The 20106-nt window shown below is 41.8% G+C and overlaps 1 protein-coding gene across 1 annotated transcript; it reads left to right on the top strand.

Moving 5' to 3' along the window:
• The first annotated feature begins 11872 nt into the window (after nt 1-11872).
• On the top strand, nt 11873-18367 carry dio2 (iodothyronine deiodinase 2). The gene is made up of 2 exons (XM_089003761.1): nt 11873-12323; nt 16611-18367. The coding sequence occupies exons 1-2, from the start codon at nt 12099-12101 to the stop codon at nt 17193-17195; spliced, it is 810 nt and encodes a 269-aa protein (XP_088859887.1). The 5' UTR covers nt 11873-12098; the 3' UTR covers nt 17196-18367.
• Nucleotides 18368-20106: the final 1739 nt, after the last annotated feature.

Below are 20106 nucleotides of genomic sequence, written 5' to 3'. Positions count from 1 at the left end.
GAGTAACAAGAAAGAATCTTCTCCGAATCTGAAGCCATTGTTTTGATTCTTGAGCCAAAGCAAGACGTCTTGGTGCGACGTAACAAACAAGGGGGCGGGACCTTCTGAAACTGGTCATTTCCGGGTTCAATTTGAAGTAGTTTTTGGACACTTTAAGTCATTTTTATTGGTGTTTTTCATTTGACTAAAAATATCAGTCTGCGTGTTTTGGATATTTTAGATGATATAAAACGTTTTTCTGATGTCAGTTAGGAAACAAAAAAATGATGTCCGTTGTCCTTGAAGCAAAGTTGTATGTTATTTCACCACAATGTATTTGACCCTAATCATGGGTTAATAAAATCGTTTCGGATTTCAAACAACTCACTTTGCGAACAACCTTCTGGAACCGATTACAGTATAGTCAAAGACTGGCCCATTATTATCATCATCATCATCATCATCATCATCATCATCATCATCATCATCATCATCATCATCATCATCATCATCATCATCACCAGCATCGCCATCATCATCATCACAGTGGTTTACTCGTGAGCGCTTCGACCCCACGGTGCAGAGGTCATAGGTTCGATTTTCGGCCATGGCTTGAAAAAAAACATGGGCACCACATTCATAGAAATAAAAGAATCTGCGTTTGGTGGTCGTCCCTTCTCGGCTGCACGCGTGTACTAGTTGACGCCATTTGACTGCTGTTGCTGGACAGACCTGAGGTGCTTGTGTTTTTTTTTGCTTCTACAATGGGCAAAATTTTTCACATCCGCATTTTGTTCAGTGGAACTGACAGCGCTGTTGGACAGTCTACGCTGGTGCGGTTGGATGGAGCCGAGGATGAGTGCGATCGATGCATGGGTCCGTAGATGGCAACTAAGAGTCGCCCCTTTAAAATGAAACGGATTTACCTGAGGCAGAAGAAGTGTACCAATCACTTTCCTCGTCAATGGATGCTTCAGCTTCTTGTTTACTTTCAAACTTAGCTTGTAGCAGACAAATGCACATCTTGAGCATGACATCATTGATCCTCTTATTTTCTACTCTTTCATTGACTTCCTCAAGCAACAATGCAACTTATGCAAGAGAAATGGTAAGATTGCATGCAAGTCCGTGCTTTAATTTTATATGATTTTTGATCAGTGTATTACATAACGATTGAAGGACAGCGTGATGTGAAAGTGGAAGGATTCAATTCGGATTGACTTAAGTGAAGTCATGATTCAATTCAACGGTTGGAGATACAGTGACTTTTTTGTTGTCAATTTACATACAATTAAAGAAACCTGTTTTCTATATGTCCCATTTCCTTCTAAGCTATATCTATCCAGGGCAGTGCGGTGATCCAGTGCTGAGCATGTTGACCTCACAGTGCCAATGTTGTGTGTTCAATCCCCACTCAGGCCTCCCTGTGGAGTTGGCATGTTCTTCCGGGCCCTGCGTGGGTTCCCTCCGTCTCCTCCGGTTTCCTCCCATGCTCCAAAGTCATGCATGGCAGGCTGATTGAAAACTCAAAATTGTCCGCAAGTGTGACTGTGAGCACGGGTAGTTGTTTGTTTTTGTGTGCTCCGCGATTTGCTGCCAACTGGTTCAGGGTGTCCCGAAGACAGCAGGGATAGGCTCCATCCAGCACCCCACGCGACCCAAATGAGGATAAAGCTGTTGGGAAAATTAAGCTAACATTGGATCCCTCAAGCAGCACTGCATTAAATAAATAAATAAATAAATAAATAAATAAATAAATGCATCAATGTGTAAACAATATCCCAATGTAGGCTCAGGAACATTTCTGAAAACTAATGGTAGTAAATACAGTTTGCCGCCACATCTGGAAGTGCAACTTAAAACTTTACTGTGCAAAGCTTCTGAGGAATACCATAAAAAAACATTGCTGCCCTTTCTCATCTAAGATGGACGAATGGTAAATAGAAAAGTCATTGGACAACCACATTTGTATTGTTTTTCAAAATTGTGGAGGTTGGGTTATCTGGGCCAAAGAAGAAAAGAATCATTCAGACTGTTTCGGACGCAAAGCTCAAAAGCCATAATCTGTGATGGTATGGGGCTTGGCTTCATCGGAACTTTAGCTAGAGAGTCTGTCTTCTATTGAAAACGTGGCACATTATGAAGTGTAAATCATGCCAAACAAGACACTGGCCTGTTGAACAGCTAAAGCTGTACATCGAGACAGAATCGCAAAAAAAATCCACATGCAAAGCTTTAACATGTGGTGTCCTCAGTTCTGAAATGTTTATTGAATGTTGTTAAAATGTGGCGCAACACCGTTGTAAACATGACCCTGTTCCAGATTTTCTGGAACACGTTGCAGCCATAAAATTCAAAGATAATGATATATATATATATATATATATATATATATATATATATATATATATATATATATATATATATATATATATATATATATATATATATATATATATATATATATATATATATATATATAGGGGCGGGCACACCGGCTTCACAGTGCAGAGGTCGCCGGTTCGCGTCCCGGTCCGGCCTCCCTGTGTAGAGTTTGCATGTTCTCCCCGGACCCGCGTGGGCTTTCTCCGGGTCCTCCGGTTTCCTCCTCTACACTCCAAAAACATGCATGGCAGGCAGATTGACCCAGGTGTGAGTGTGATAGTGACTGTTGTACGTCTTTGTGTGCCCTGCGTGGCTGGCAACCAATTCAGGGTGTCCTAAGCAGGCTATTGTACGAACGATCCAAATTGAACCTCACCCCACCATATCGGTTTAATGAAGGATTTAGCTTTTTTTAATGAAAATTGCTTCTTTTACTCCCCTTTCAAACCATCTATGTTCTTTTGCTAAGATTTTAACCTCATTGTCTTCAAAGGAGTGGTTGCTAGCTTTTAGGTGCATATGTACTGCCGATTGAGGCCCACTAGTATTATCCCTGCGATGTTGATAAAGTCTTTTTTTGAGAATGTGTTTAGTCTCCCCAATCTTTGCATGAAAGAACCAAACTTAAACCAAACAATAATTGGCAGGTGTGATCCGGCCACACCTGCCAATTATTGGAAATCTGCCTTAATACTACATATTTTCAATTTTCAAACAAATTCATGGTTGTGCTATGGGCTCACCAGTTTCACCCATAGTGGCTAATCTGTACATGGAAGAGATGACGCCTGAAGAAACCTTTTCATCGAAAGATAAGGATTATTTGCTCAAAACAATGAAGTGTATTCATTTGAAGACTGCAACCGTTTTTTTGTGTGTGTTTCATTTATGATAGGTCAGACTGGGAAAAATATCATCCTCAGCACGCACCACGAGCACTGGAGCCCCACAGTGTGTCCTCTCCCCATTGCTCTTCTCTCTCAACACAAACGACTGCACCTCAACACACCCAGCTATAAAATTTATAAAATTCACAGACGACACCTCTGTCTCATCAAAGATGGCGACTAGTCTGCGAACCGACAAGTGGAGCAGCTGGAGCTCTCGTGTTGCCGCCACAACCTAGAGCTGAACACGCTCAAGACGGTAGAGATGATCGTGGACTTCAGGAAACATCCATCACCGCAGATGCCCCTCACGCTATCCAACTGCCTCGTGTCAACCGTTGAGACCTTCAAGTTCCTGGGAATCACAGTCTCCCAGGACATGAAGTGGGAGGTAAACACCAACTCCATCCCGAGGAAGGCCCAACAGAGGATGTACTTCATGAGGCTGCTAAAGAAACATGGCCTGCCACAGGAGGTGCTACAACATTTCTACACGGCTGTCATCGAATCCATCCTGTGTTCTTCCATCACCGTTTGGTTTGGGGCCGCCACAGAAATGGACAAAATCCGACTTCAACGGACAGTTAGGACGGCGGAAAAAATTATTGACACCGCCCTACCCACTCTACTACACTGCAAGAATCCATACAAGGCCGCGGAAAATCCTACTGGACCCTTCGCACCCTTCCCACCACCTTTTCCAGCTACTCCCCTCTGGCCGGTGCGACCGATCCTTGCACACCAAATCCAGCAGACATTTAAACAGCTTCTTCCATCAAGCCATTAACTCTCTAAACAGTAACCCAAATAGAAGTGTATAGTGACTTATTTTTTCTTATGATTACACTAGTGCAGCATGTCCTACCAGAGACAAATTCCGTGTCTGTTCTACATACTTGGCAATAAAGATGATTCTGATTCTGTTATACAGTATCAACAATAATCAAGGAATTGATATTTGGTATGATGATCACTTTCTCACCATTGTTCGTCACAAATGTTTTTGGCACATTTCTTCCAATATTTATGATTCCTTTGTTTCAATCTCTGTTTTGATTAATTGTTTTGCCATTTAATATAGCTTCTGTAACTTAAATGCCATTTTCTCTTCTGTGATTGATTTTACAATATAGCCCGTTTGGCTGTTCAATTAAAATTTCAAAGTCACATTCAAATACTAGTCCATGTCTTACCATCATGTAAATGTACACTGTTTTTTTGGCGATCTCCCATTGCAACATTCTCTGTCTTTGCCGCATCATGCTAGATCACTTTTAAGTGCATGCACCCATATGCTCCCCCATTGACTTCATAGTCAGGGTTAATGTGTTCTTGTCTCTTTGCGTCTGCATCATTTATTGCATCAACTTATCGCCTTGCGTTAGTTGCGGTTATCTGCTTCGCTCTATGTTACAACAAAGTTATACATCAACCAATAACATTGGTGAACATTTGATCATCACCTTCTGAACCTTCAACACACACGTACTTACTGAAATACATTGGTTTCTCTCCATGAGGAGATGCGGCTTTTGTACAGTTTCAGATCAATTTGTTTGATGACACATTTTGGCGGGCCATTTGTTTTTGTTGTTTTAACGATTTGTGTCTGGTCGCAGAAATCAAGAGTTACTTTGGAGGAAACGGCTCTGAGTGACTTTTGGGCTTGTCTCTTGTCTTTTCTGGATCAAGTCATCATCAATTTAGTGAAGGTTTGTGTTTTCTCAAAAAAAAAAAAAAACACAGACACAGAATGTTTCTGCACTCCCCATTCTCTGGATCAAATACAAAATAGGCAGGTTTTGTTTCACACAAAAATATTTCTCCCTTATGACCTTGTCCTGTTTGGAAGCAAAACACTTCTAATCTGTCATGAAGCACTTTCTGTTTGTCTCCGGTTGGTGGCAAAAGGGACCCTTTCCCACTCATGACAACTTGTGTTTAATCATGCCTCATCGTTACCAGCTGCTTTTAAACATTCTGCCATATCAACAACCGGCTGTCGGATTATTAAGCCTTTTGTAGAAGTTCTTGTTTTCTGACTCATAGTTTTGCCATGTATGTTCATTGTGTTTTTTTCTTGTAATTATTTTTTCATGACTGTAGACCAGTGGTCGGGAACCTATGGCTCACGAGCCATATATGGCTCTTTTGATGATTGCATATAGCCCGCCGATAAAACTAAATACATATTTTCGTTTTTTTGCCGTTCATTTCCTGTTGGGGCTGCAGTTGGCGGAAAGCGCAATTTTGATTGGATAACACTGACCTAGGTTGGCGGAGAGTGCAATTTTAATTGGATGACACTGGCCGTCATGTTGAAACAGGTAAACGGCCCTTTAAATGAGCCACACGAGTACACTTCAGCTTGAATGCACCGGAGCATTCGCCTTTGAGGAGAGAAAATGTTCTGATTCTAATTTGCAATGAAACAATTCCATCGATGAAACAGTCAAATATCAGTGACATTTAACAAGCCCCATGTTAACGTCAGCATTAACATACTTCTGCGAGAAGTATATTGCAGATAGCAATTGTGGAAGCTTATGAGCCGTATGCAGGCTAGCGAGCAGTAACTTCGCCTATGGACCCGATCGTTTAGCTCCATATTTACCAAACACGAGGGATGGAATACCATTCATGTTAACGGTGCTATCACAAAGTTATTCAAAATAATACATTCTGACATTTTGTTGAAAAGTGGCCGCGCGTGCGTGTGTGTGTGTGTGTGTGTGTGTGTGTGTGTGTGTGTGTGTGTGTGTGTGTGTGTGTGCGTGTGCGTGTGTGTGTGTGTGTGCGCACGCGCGTCCATGTGCGCTCGTGTGTGTGTGCGCGCAAGCCCGCGTGTGGCTCTCACTGAAAAACATTTCTAAATATTTTACTTTTATGGCTCTCTTCGTCAAAAAGGTTTCCGACCCCAGCTGTAGAGTGTCAGTTTTGACTTGTCATGTTTTGGCTTTTCGTCTCTTTAGTTGACAAACAATTTCAGGTTTTTTTAGTTTCTGAACTTTTGCAAGGGTTTTCAGTTTGTTACACATTTGACTGTTTTTTTGTCACCAGCGTCTTCAGTTATGGTTTGTTAGTCCCGTGTTGATTTTGTTCATAATCATTTGGGCTGCCTCCCTGTTCGTATTTGATCTGCAATTTCATTCTATTGCTGAAACATCTGCTGCTGTCTGGACTGCATATGTCTGTCATGGCTTTAGGAAACCATTTTGAATTTCCATCACCTTGCCAATGTCAAATAACGGTGGTGTGCACTAGCTGCCCTCTTCAGTGCCATTTTGATTGGATTGGATTGGATATGCCTTTATTAGTCTCACAGTGGAGAAATTTACATTTCACAGCCGCAAAGTGATGAAAGGAATGAAAGTAGTAAATAAAATACATGAGCTGCTGGAAAGGCAGGTTGATGTGGGAAATATGATGCTAACGTATCATGTTTGATGTTATTTTTTTGTTAGCAAGCTTTGGTCGTCTTTGTTTACTTTTGTTTGATGGATACATTTATTCTTCCTGTATGAGGCTCAACTTGCCAGGAATTTTTCATTTGCTTTCTCTGTATCTAAATGCAATTTCTCTATATCTAAATGCATTTCTTGATTCTGCACTATGTACAGTCTTGTTTATAGAACGGTTTTTGCACATCTACATTTGCACAGTATACAGTTGACATTTTTATTTTGTTATGCTTAGAATATCTTGTTTTCTATCCTTTCACTCCCACCCCAACCCCATCCCTCTTCAATTGCTGCTGTGGACTGCAAATTTCCCCATTGCGGGACGAATAAAGGTATTCTGATTCTGATTCTGATTCTGTGTTTTATGAAATACACAAACACTTCAATGGAAGAATGACAGTTAAATAACAAAGCAAATTGATTGATTCCGGTTATTTGATCCCGCTCGCTTTCACATCAGATTCTCTATTTCTAGTTTAATTAAAATTAACTGAGGGCACACACTGTAGCATAGCTTAGTCAAATTTACCGTCTAATACCACAACACCATTTGCATTGGTTATTGTTATCACCTCATCCTCCGGGTACTCCAGTTTCCTCCCACATTCTAAAAAGATGCATGGCAGGCGGATTGAACTAAATTGTCCCTCCATGTGAGTGTGAGGTTGATGATTGGCAGTCAACCGGTTCTGGGTGTCCCCCGCCTACTGCCCAAAGAAGACTGGAATAGGCTCCAGCATGCTCCATTACTTTGATGAGGACAAAGCGGATCAGAAAATGGATGGGTGGATATTTTTTCCTTCCCAGGTGTGTTGAAACAAAGAGACTTGGAAAACAAGCAGGACAGCGGCCCCCTCCATGACCTGGGTTTGACACCGGTGCTGGAAATAATCAAAAACATCTTCAGCAAGAGCACACATTTAGCATGCCTAAACTATCTTCCCTCCAAAAATCAAACGGGTCTATTGTGATCAGCAAAAGTAACAGAAATGTCACCTCTGTATTTTACAACACAAGAGAGTTCTGCAGATAGATTAGATTAGAATAGATTCACCTTTACTAGTCTCATAGTGGAGAAATTTACATTTCCATTTATGAAAGGAAGACAAGCTGTTTCACCCAGGAAGAATAAGAACTCTCAGAACAGTGCCAAGGAACGTTCTCAAGTGGACATAGAAAAGTAATTCATAGTTGAGTGCATGCTGTCAAAATGGTAGGAATATTGACGTACACCAGCAAATAAAGCATCTTAAAGGACTTTGAAGTTCTGTTTGTGATGTAATGTAGGGAAAGAGATGCCCATTTCACGGTAAGATCAGAGCATTGTCATCAAATGGTGGTTATAATTTTGATTTTGAATGTTGCTGTATCGATGACCATTTTGTGTTCGGGAGCCTTTTACTGAGCATCTTCATCTTTATTCATAGAGTTCAAGTTCATAGAGTTGCTTGTTCGGTAGCCACAAGGGGACATAAGACAGTGTCTTCTTGTGCCATTCCCAAGCCCGGATAAATACAGAGGGTTGTGTCAGGAAGGGCATCCGACGTAAAAGCTTGGCCAAAACAAACTTGCGAATCAAACCTCTGAAGATGGAGGACACTGATTCGCTGTGGCGACCCCTTGAAGGGAAAAGCCCAAAGGAGAAGAAGATTTATGAAAGGAAGAGGAAAGGAAAAGAAGTAGAAAAACAAAATACAGGAGCTGCGGTAATGGTAGCTACTCTTGCGGCGCCATCTTGAAGTCAAAACAACAAAAATCAAAATAATAAATAAGGTGACATAACATAAAAGACATAGACAGTTATTCAATATTAAGCACTTTCTGCACCCTCTTTGTTGTCCTAGCGACTAGCTTCATGTTTTTCAGTATACGAGGAACACGTGAAAAATATCTTTATTTCTTCACCCATTTATTCATTTAAATAACAACCGACGCCTCTGGACAAGTTCTGTCCATAATTTGTAAAATCACTTGAAATGACTTCTACTGAGCGTATTTTACAAAGATTCCACGGCATATAGCTATATTTTACATTTTAAGACTCACACTGAATATTCAGGAAGTCTTGTTTTTGAGTTGGTGACACTTCCTGAGGTGACATCACGTCAGGAACATCCCGGACCGAGAAAGCAACACACAATGCATTTTGAGGACTTTGTTTGGTCTGAAAACTTCGTGTTGATGGCGAAATTAGAAGGAAAACATACATAACGCGATGGTGAATCGTTGTGTGTTGCACCAAGACTACTATTTGATACTAGATGACACAAATTCCCAGCAGAGAAATCATCCCATTTCCAACGGAGCTTGGGCGCCATCTTGTGCATTTTCTGGGACACTACATTGGAGTCCTGTTAGCTTGAATTGAGACGGAAGGACTTCTTTAATCGATTGCAAACATTTATCAAAGTCAGCTTTATTGTCAAATATGCTAATATCACGCGCCGCCATTCCCTCTTCAGAACTATTTGAATCATATTAACAACTGAATGAGTAACAAGAAAGCATCTTCTCCGAATCTGAAGCCATTGTTTTAATTCTAGAGCAAGGCAAGACATCCTGGCGTGACGTCACGAACAAGAGGGCGGGACCTTCTGAAACTCGCCATCTCCGAGGTCATTTTGAAGTAGTTTTGGGACACTAAGTCATTTTTATTGGTGTGTTTTGGGTATTTTAGATGCTATAAAACGTTTTTCGGATGTCAGTTAGGAAACAATAAAATGGTGTCGGTTGTCCTTTAAGTTTATATGCTTTCAAATGTACTTTGAATTTTTTTATGGGAAGAAGATACGTTGGCGTACCTTGCATGAACTCTGTTGTATAATCCAACGAGAATACAATTTCTGTCCTCATATGACTTACACTTCCATGGAATCACCCCAGGTTGGAGTCAGGACAGGAGCTGCTGATAGCAAACGATGTGCACACCTCCCAATGAACATCAGTCATGTTGGAACATTACTTGGACTTTGTCTATGTATCAATTGACCAAAAATACTGCGCCATATTCCTACCTTCAGCCGGCCATTAAGTGTCCCGGCCAGTAAGTGTCCCTGTGTGACGCACTGCATGCTCAGCAGCACACCACCGGACACAGCTATGATAGGTCCCTACTCTCGAGTTGGGGGGAGCAGAGGACCACTCCCTGTGGCCCCGCTGATTGTTCCTAAATTCCTGACTAACGACTGGCCTATTTGCCCCACTCCACTCCCACCGGTATCAACTCATCAGCATTACGAATGTTGCCGAACCTGTTTTGCCTAAGCAGGCTATTGTATGAACGATCCAAATTGAACCTCACCCCACCAGACCGGTTTAATGAGGGATTTTGTTGAGTATCAAAGACCTCATTGTCACGGTTTGCGAGGTGGTGATGGCGGGTGCGGATCCCAAAAAGCAGGCAGGAGGGAGCAGGAGGTTGTTTGACAAATTGTAAATTAAATAAAGGTCAGCAGGAACAAAATGTAAAACATCAAAATCATCTGAACAGAAAAAAATACAAAGTAGCAAAAGAAGACCAAAAGTAAAAGTCCGCCAAGGTTAAACAAACACATACACAATGCATGCAGCAAAAAAGCAGCAAACAATGAACTGACAACGGATGGTCGTGCCGGGTGTCCTTTTAAGTGTCAGGGATTATAACGACCAGCACCTGCGAGGCTGCCAGCAGGGCTGACGTCGCTACCCGCTGGTCGCCAATCTGATCGGGACGACCAGCACCTGTGCAGGTGCAGGCGGGGCCGACAGCGCCCCCCCGTTGGTCGCCAACCAGATCATGACACTCACATTGGAACCTGAGGAAACATTAGCATCTTACGATGTGACTTAATTCTCTCTTTACATCTGTCCCCACCCCAGCAGCAGTCTCAGTGGTGAGGACGAGACTGCTGGCGGACGTCTCTTTACATGAAATAACCAAACTTAAACCGGACCACATCTGCCAATTATTGGAAATCTGCCTTAATACTACGTATTTCTCGTTGGAACGTCCGAAACCTTCAAATTTGTACAGATGACGGCTGAAGAAACCTACTCATCGATGGACCATTCCTGTACGACTGAGAGCTTACACAGACGTATATATAGGATAAGGTAGGTTGTGTGTAGGCTTATTTAGTTGAAAAGTATATTTTATGGAAACCCGGGAACGGATTATTCCCATTTTAATGGTTTCCTATGGGATTTTTTTTAGATACACACTTTTCGCCTTACATACTCTGTCTGGGAACCAATTAAGTTCGTAAGTTGAGGTCTCACTGTATATATATATATATATATATATATATATATATATATATAACCACCAAAGGGGCCATTGTGCTTTTTTGCGCCTGTAATGGGCAGCATCTTCACAGCCCCGCTTTGTTTAGCGGAAAGGTCAGTGCTTTTGGACAGTCTGCGGCTGGATGGATGCATGCATGGCTTGAGGAACCCGCGATAAGAAGAAAGGAGCGTCAGCGCAGAGCGCCGATGCGTATGTGGAACTGTTGCGGCTTGGAATTGAAGCAGATTTATGTGGAACAGGAGATGTGAGACAATCGCTTTTCGTCAATGGATGCTACAGCTGCATGTTTGCTTTCAACATTTAGCTTGTAGTCGACGTGCACATTCCACCACGATGACCCTGATCCACTGGTGGAAAGATGCTTTGATCCTCTCCTCTTTCATCTAGAACTGCTTCATGTCATCACAAAGAGGGTACAGCAAGTCCTGAAGAATGAATGTCTCTCTGTGTCTTTGTTTTGTCATATTGTCTCTATGCTGTCATATTATTTGTTATTTTGTTTTGTTTTTTTTGTTCTTTTGACTTCAAGACCGCAGGAGTGGCTGCCTTTCCAGCAGCTCATGTATTTTGTTTTTCTACTCTCATTCCTTTCATCACTTTGCTGCTGTGAAATGTAAATTTCTCCACTGTGAGACTAATAAAGGCATATCCAATCCAATCCAATCCAATCCAATATATATATATATATAGGGAGAGAGAGACAGACAGGCAGGCAGACAGACACGAACAAGGAGAGAGGGAGAGAGAGGGAGAGAGAGAGAGAGAGAGAGAGAGAGAGAGAGAGAGAGAGAGAGAGAGAGAGAGAGAGAGAGAGAGAGAGAGAGAGAGAGAGAGAGAGAGAGAGAGAGAGAGAGAGAGAGAGACGCACACACACAAATGCACAGAAACCCACGCGTATCCTCACGCGCACACACAGCAGAAGACTTCCGAAATGTCGCGCTCACTTCCCCTGATGTGTGCGTTAAGTTAGAAGCGTGCACTGCCCCGTGCTGAAGGCATGTGAGCAGTGTCTGAGTGTGTGAGTCGCACCAGAGGGGGTTGCGGCGTGCTAATGACGGGCAACTTTAAGGAGCGGTGAGCGATCGCGTGCAGAGAGACAAAATGGGGATAGGCAGCGAAGATCTGCTAGTGACACTCCAAATCTTACCTGGTTTCTTTTCAAACTGCCTCTTTCTGGCGCTGTACGATTCCATTGTGCTGGTGAAGCGCATTGTTTCGCTTTTAAGCTGCTCCAGGTCTGCCGGCTCGGGAGAGTGGCGTCGCATGTTGACGATGGCTGGGCTCCGCTCCATCTGGAACAGTTTCTTGCTGGACGCTTACAAAAAGGTAAGGCGATGGCGACTGAAGGATTGCAGAGTGAGTAACCGATGATAAACCCTAAAATTAACGCTATACCTGTTATTTATACATTTGCTTACAGTGCCACTTTTTCAAGATTGACGGGATACAATTGAACATATGCCATACACAAAAGCGTCAAAGCACAAAGCTGATGTCAAATATTTGGGTGGACTTTTGTTCATTTCATCATCTGGTTCGCTCTATCATATGATCAGCTCTGCTGCGCCGTAGACACACGTGTGCCTCGAAACACGATCATGCATGTAATCATATGTCATTGTTGCTGTAGTCTATAATCTGACTGCAGAACTCGAAATAACGTGTCAGGCCGATATCTGTTATCTGTCTGTATCAAAGTGCAGTCTAAATTCCAGTGAGCACAGGCTTGGCAAATTGGGGCCCATTTTATTTCCTTATTGATTAATTTCTTTTCGTAGTTGTGATGTACGTCGGTCAAAATGAAGAACAGCCTTTTACGTAGGAATGCCAGCAGGAGTCTAAATTGAGATTTTCGTGACCATGACACAATTTAAACAGTGGCATGATGATCCAATTGTAAATATTTGACCAAAGTCTCAATCCCTCATATAATCTAATCATAGACTGTTGACCAATGCCTGAAATGTCAGAAATCTTGTTCCAAGAGATCAAAAGACGTCAAAATAGAGAGGCGCCGTCATACTTTGTGTACCTGAAAAAAATCAACATCTTAATATGTCGATCGCGATCGACCAGTCAATCTCCAAGGTACAATTAGTAGATCGCATGACAAGTTGATGTGACATGTCATGAACTTGCGCTATACAAATAAAGTTGAGTTGTTTGGTATAAAACTAGACGTCAGCCTATCACCTTGACTTAATTGACACACCGGATGAAATCTCAATGTCAGATACACTGCGCGCTCAAACTACGCCCCTGAGTTTTGCAAAGTTAACAAGCTAGTCGGTCGTTATATCTAATTTTTCGCTTGTTTTTTTTCCTCTTAAATGTAAGATAAAATGAGTGGGGGAGCTGAACCAAGTAAGAAGATAAAAGTTTCACTTTTATACAGAATGGGAGTAGGACTCTTTCACAATGATATTTTCAAAGTATGTTTGTCTAGTCCAGCAGTTATCAGAGTGAACTCAGATAATGGAAAAAATGTACCTTAATTATGTTATGTTGTGCAACATATGCAGTTATACATCAACATAAGTTGCAAGAATCATCAATATATTTCTCAATCAATGTTAAGAAAGTTAGATTGTATCCTCATTTTGTGAAATGCTGTAATATTGAGCGGATCTGGCAACCCAGCCACAACGCGACATCACGTGATTTGACAGCGATCAAAGCCAATATGTGTGAGTGACTTCTCGTACGACGCAGAGAGATGCGGTTGCTCTCTGCGCTCCGGCAAATAAATATCCTACTTGTATGATGTAAACAAGAACCATCTTGTCTCTTTATTCTCCCAAATGCATCACGAAAGTGCTGAAGATATCAACAGGTTATGGGCCCAGTGGACGTTTAGGAGATAAAGTGAAGCCAGAAGTGTATCCAGACTTGAAAGAGCGATGAGCAAACGACACTATTGCTAACCGGCTAAAACAGTGGTAAAGATGGAATGAGGAAAGGCAAGCAGGCACCTTTGACTGGCATTCGACAGAGATGAAGCTAAGTACGAGCTATGGGAAACAAAAATGCTCGGACATTTTCATTCATTGGGACTAAAGAAGACCGTGCTGGGTGAGCAGGCGGCGACGAGTTCCGAAATGTCGACGGATGCAGAGAAAAATGCAGATGCGTACGCCAAATAGATAAATATGCTTGATGACAAGAGCATCTCACTAATAATGAGGGATGCACCTGATGATGGAAGAAAGTCTTCGAAGTTTTTGAGAGAATATTATGGCGGGAAAGAAAAACCACGGATAATAAATCTGGACACCACGCTCACGTCGCTTCAAAAGAGGAACGGTGAAAGTGTTACAGACTATATCATCAAAGCCGAAACCGTCATCACAGCACTCCAAAATGCGGGTGAAACTATGGGAGATGGACTACTTGTTGCCATGGTATTAAAAGGACTACCAGCAAGTTTCAAGCCATTTGCGATACATGTGCCGCATTCAAATAATGAAATCAAGTTTACAGATTTCAAGACTAAGCTACGGTGTTTCGAAGCAACTGAGAAATTGAACACTGAATCAGGGGACAGTGTGATGAAGACACAGGGTCAGAGTGGACGACACACCACCAAAACCAACACCCGTGACCAGCACAGTGATGACACAAGCATAGTGTGTTTCAAGTGTGGGATCAAAGGCCACAAAGCAAGAGAATGTTGACAGAAGACATGGTGCAGTCATTGCAAAAGAAGACACACAAAGACACCGCGTGCAGGCGTAAGGACAAGTACAGATGAGATGACGCCAGTAAAGCGTCAGAAGATGGCGACACCGACAACGCGCTCAAGATGAGGGACGGCGAGGCCAGATCCAGGGAGCAGTTGGATGGTGACATCCGAGAGACAGGATTGATGGTGGACACGGGAGCCACTTTGCATATCATGATCGACGTGACCATGTTCAAGGATTTCGACAGCACGTTCAGACCGGAAAGACACCGCGTGTGGCTGGCGGATGGCACACAATGCAGCGGAGTCGCACATAAAAGGGGAGATGCTGAGGTGTCTTTATAGATATCAAAGGACAAAGACATAAAGCAATGCTGAGAGACGCTTTATACATTCCTTCATACCCCCAATACATTTTCTCTGTCAAGAAGGCGATAACCAACGGGGCAAAAGTGTTATTTAAAGAAAAAAAAATGCACTGATTACAAAGGTGTGACAAAATATGATATACATGTGTATGGAAAGTTGTACAATTTACATATTGAGAAAGAGACACAGACCACTGAAACAGATGAAAACACATATTATGGAATGAGACAGCCTAAGATTAGTGAATAATTTCATGAGCCTAATAAGAGAGCCCAAGAGTCATGTATACAATACAGGGATGCACGCGACAGTCCAGTCACAGAGATTAGGCCACATGAATATAACCTCACACAACAAAGTTCCACAAATGATGAACCTAAAAATAGAAGGTATACTACTAAGGAAAGAAAGAGACCTAGTCACTTTGATGATTTTGTGATTGAGTATAGCGATATCGATGAGGCACACACCACAATGGACTACTGTACTGACAGAGCTGTGTGTGGTGTTCCGCAAACATATGCAGAGGCAATGAGATCAACTTATTCTCAACAATGGGCAAAAGCCATGGATGAGGAAATTCAGTCATTAAATGACAACAACACATTTATTGTGACAACCCTACCAGCGGGCAAGAAAACAGTGGGGGGCAAATGGGTATATGCTATCAAATGTGATGTAGATGGTAGAGATAAATACAAAATACAATTTGTAGCAAAGGGCTACAGCCAGGTGAAGGACATAGACTATGGAGAGACGTTTTCACCAACAGACAATCTAACAGGTATAAGAGTGGTGCTTTACAAAGCAGCTCTGTAAAATGAAGGATGATGGTCTAGTTTACAAACTAGAAAAATCACTTTACGGTCTCAAACAATCTGGACGAAACGGGAACAAGGTCTTACATTATTATTTAACCGATGAGTACAAGCAAAACCCAGCTGATTATTGTATTTAGGCCAAAGAGTCAAGAAGTGACAAGGTGATCAAAATCATATGGGACGGTGATTTCATTATTGACGACTACCAATATGCAAAAACAATTGTATTTGAGAGTTTACACCCATTGTTTTTGGAAGTTGAAATGTGTAAGACAGAGTAGTTCACATTGTTCTATTTAGCTTGGTTTACATTACAGCAAACTGAGTATAAGTGGGAGTGTTAAGAAAGTTAGACTGTATCCTCATTTGTGAAATGCTGTAATATTGAGCGGATCTGGCAACCCAGCCACAACACGACATTACATGATTTGACAGCGATCAAAGCCAATATGTGTGAGTGACTTCTCGTATGACGCAGAGAGATGTGTTTGCTCTCTGCGCTCCGGCAAATAAATATCCTACTTGTATGATCTAAACAAGAAGGACCATCTTGGCTCTTTATTCTCCCAAATGCATCGTGAAAGCGCTGAAGATCTCAACAATCAATAGAATGGGTAGTCCATTTTGACGTAGTCATTTCAAAAAAGTCTGGGCACTCTTTTTCTATATAATCTATATAATAGCATTGCTTGGTCATTCGATCTGGTAGTGAAATGTCAATCATTGTTTTTACTTCCTTAGGTCAAACTTGGCTGTGAAGCACCTAACTCCAAAGTGGTGAAGGTGTCGGCGATTCCTCGTTTCGGCAAAAAGTTGACGTCTGACGAGCAACATAGTGCGCCTGCCCAAAATCAGGATGAATGCCGCCTCTTGGATTTTGAGTCGTCAGATCGCCCCCTGGTGGTCAATTTTGGCTCAGCCACATGACCCCCTTTCGTCAACCACCTGCCAGCTTTCCGCCAGTTGGTGGAAGACTTCAGTGATGTTGCTGATTTTCTACTGGTGTACATTGACGAGGCTCATCCGTCTGACGGCTGGGTGGCTCCAACAATGGGCTCTTGCTCTTTCGATGTGCGCAAGCATCAGAATTTAGAAGAAAGGTTGGGAGCAGCGCGCAAGCTGAATGACCACTTTTCTCTACCGCCACAGTGTCAGCTGGTTGCTGATTGTATGGACAACAACGCCAATGTGGCTTACGGTGTGTCGAATGAACGCGTGTGTATCGTACATCATAGAAAAATTCACTATCTGGGTGGAAAGGGGCCTTTTTTTTACAATCTCAAGGAAGTGCGGCAGTGGCTGGAACGGAGTTATGGTAAACGGTAGAAGTAATCAAAAGCCGGTCAAGAAGAGGAAATACAATATCCTGTATTTTTTTGCTCTTTAATATAACCTTGTTTTTTCTGGTTGTGTTTGAAACATGAAAAATAATGAACTGACTGAAAAAAATCTATGCCCATGATGAAAACTTCTCTGCTGCCACAATTGCTGTTGATTCCTGAACGTGAACAGAGAAATAATTGGGAAAGAAAAACACATTTTTGTATTGGTCTTAAAATGTGTTTTTCCATGACAATCCATTATAATTCATATGCTGTATGCTTTCTTAGCTATATGCCCATTCATAGACAAGGTCTTGGCCATTATCAACTCTTCAAACTGCAGTCACATTTTTTTCCAGAGTCATAAAGACAATGACTTTTTTGTGTCAACGTCAAATTAAAAAGTTCTTGTTTAGTTAAAGCAAAGCACCCCAAAGGGATGGAACATGTCTGCTTAAAAAAAAGTGTCCCCAAATCAGTATTTGGCAAACTTCCTCGGATAGTCCAATTAGGTCACTGCAATATTTCCCCTTTGTGTCTCCACTCACTGGCACATTCAGAAAGATTGTAAATGAGCAGTCCCGCCCTAGATTCACAATTGCATCGCATCGTTACTGTGACTTTTTTTCTGGGTCCATTTGTTCAAACGGAAAGGCCTCATCATTTTCGTCTTTCGTCCAAACTCTCATAAACTTGTGATATACTATATGAAACATCTGGAGTAACTGTTGTATTGAATCTCTCCGATTTCATTCTCTGTACCTCATGCATTCTTATGCGTCTCGAGAGTTCAGCCTGTTCCTGCCAGACCTACAGTTTAACTTTCCTGTTTCTATTCATGACTGGTTTACTTCTCTCATAACAAAAGTTCAAAAATATTTTGTTATGAGGACTTTTTCCTGTTTTCTTCCCATTTTGCCTGGCAGTTATTGCATAAGAGAAGTGTAGTCAAACAAATTGCCCTAAACAGCGATTGTGTGTGTGTGTGTGTGTGTGTGTGTGTGTGTCTCTATCTACTGTATAGATTACCTACCTATGTCTCTTTCTCGCTCAATCTATCTACCTACCTACCTACATACCTCTCTCTCTCTCTCTCTCTCTCTCTCTCTCTCTCTCTCTCTCTCTCTCTCTCTCTCTCTCTCTCTCTCTCTCTCTCTCTCTCTCTCTCTCTCTCTCTCTCTCTCTCTCTCTCTCTCTCTCTACCTACCTACCTACCTCTCTACCTACCTATTTGTCTACCTATCTATCCACCTATCTATCTACCTAACCCTCTCTTTATCTAGCTACCTACCTATCTATCTCCCTTCCTAGCTACCGACCTATCCACCGACCTATCAACCTATCTACCTACCGATCTACCTACCCACCAATCATCTATCCATCCATCCACACACACACATAATTTATATACACATTTTTAACCCAACAATGGCAATCTCGCATCATTTGAAACCAATGCCAATCATTTTTAACACCCCCCCAAAAAAACCACACACATTCATGTTCTGATTCATCACCTGTGTCCTGCAACCCCTCCTCCTCCAAACGTCAAGGAACAAACAACACTAAAAGTCGTGTGATCAAAATGAGCTGTTTTAACATTCTTGCTTTACCATTTGACGTACTCAGCAGAAGGAACCATGTTTTCGCACGAATTTCACCAAACAGATTCTGTTCTTTCCTTCCTGTGAAAAAGCGAGTTTCACTCACGTTCACATTTTAAAGAAGGCCGAGCGCATTTTGCAAGGTTTCACGGGGAGTGTTGCGCATAGAAAACAAATGAAGAACTTGACTTGAGATTCAGTTTAAGTGCACAGTCTATTTGAAAGGGTTATGGAGTCATACCGTCCTCCATAAATGCAAGTTGAGGGGTTAGGGATGCTGAATATCTACTCATGGAGTGTTTAAAATATAAATGCTATGTGACATCATCGTCAATTGGGAATCTGTGCGAACAACCTATCTGGCGTTGCACACATTGTCTCCTGCACAAAAATGCTTTGTCAAATGAAGATCACTCTCATGTCGCCTTGTTTGTTGACTTGTCCCATGCACTTAAAATAAGCTGGAGGTGTCACATTTCATCCTGTTTGTGGAATATACTTAATGGCGTTTCACGATCTAAGCCTAAGGCACAGAGCTCGAAATATTTATGCCTGTTGCTCATGTTAATTTATTGGCGAAACTGCAAGTGTGCACATGTGGAAGCATGTGGACAATTCCATTACGGTCATAAAAGACCAAATGGATGCATTACGGGGAACAACACAAGTTTCAACAACTTCTTCAAAGGGTACTCTATCCGCGGCAACAAATTACATATCCATTCCATGTTTGTTGTTTTACCATTCGAAATGGGGTACCTTTGTAAGCTTCTCTGTCTTGAAGCAAGATTTTAATCAGTGGCTCTGGCCGAATTTTCGTCCATACCTGGCACTACTTGTAATTCACTGTCTAGTTTGTTGATTACTTTCCCTTTCAAATGTTGACTCTGCCAAAAGACTTTGGCAGTGAACCAATTTATTATGCTGGTCTAATAGCTTGTTGTTGATCGGTATTGTATGTTTTGGAACGGGTATCTGTCTGGTGTGAATGTCCATGAATCAGATGCTGGTCCTCCTACTCAAAATGATTCTGGTGTATGATGAAAACCTGCGATGAAAGAGTGTCTCACTCAGTCACTGGTTGGATAGTAAACCACACCTGAATGGTTTTAGAAGGAGCAACTGCATCTGCTTTTTTATGTATCACCTGAACATTTCTTGCATCAACAAACACTTTTATCATCTGTTTTAATTTGTGTTAAATATAATACATTCTTGTCTGGTTTGTTTGTTGTTGTTTTTAGATAAATAAAGTGACAAATAAATCCAAATACAGTGATACCTCAGCTCACGAACTTAATTGGTTCCCAA

This window comes from Hippocampus bargibanti, linkage group LG09 (assembly GCF_051943395.1).
Source record: "Hippocampus bargibanti isolate YZ-2025 linkage group LG09, ASM5194339v1, whole genome shotgun sequence".
NCBI lineage: Eukaryota > Metazoa > Chordata > Actinopteri > Syngnathiformes > Syngnathidae > Hippocampus > Hippocampus bargibanti.
The sequence above is the reverse complement of the archived record's forward strand: the minus strand, read 5'-3'. Positions and strand labels throughout refer to the sequence as shown.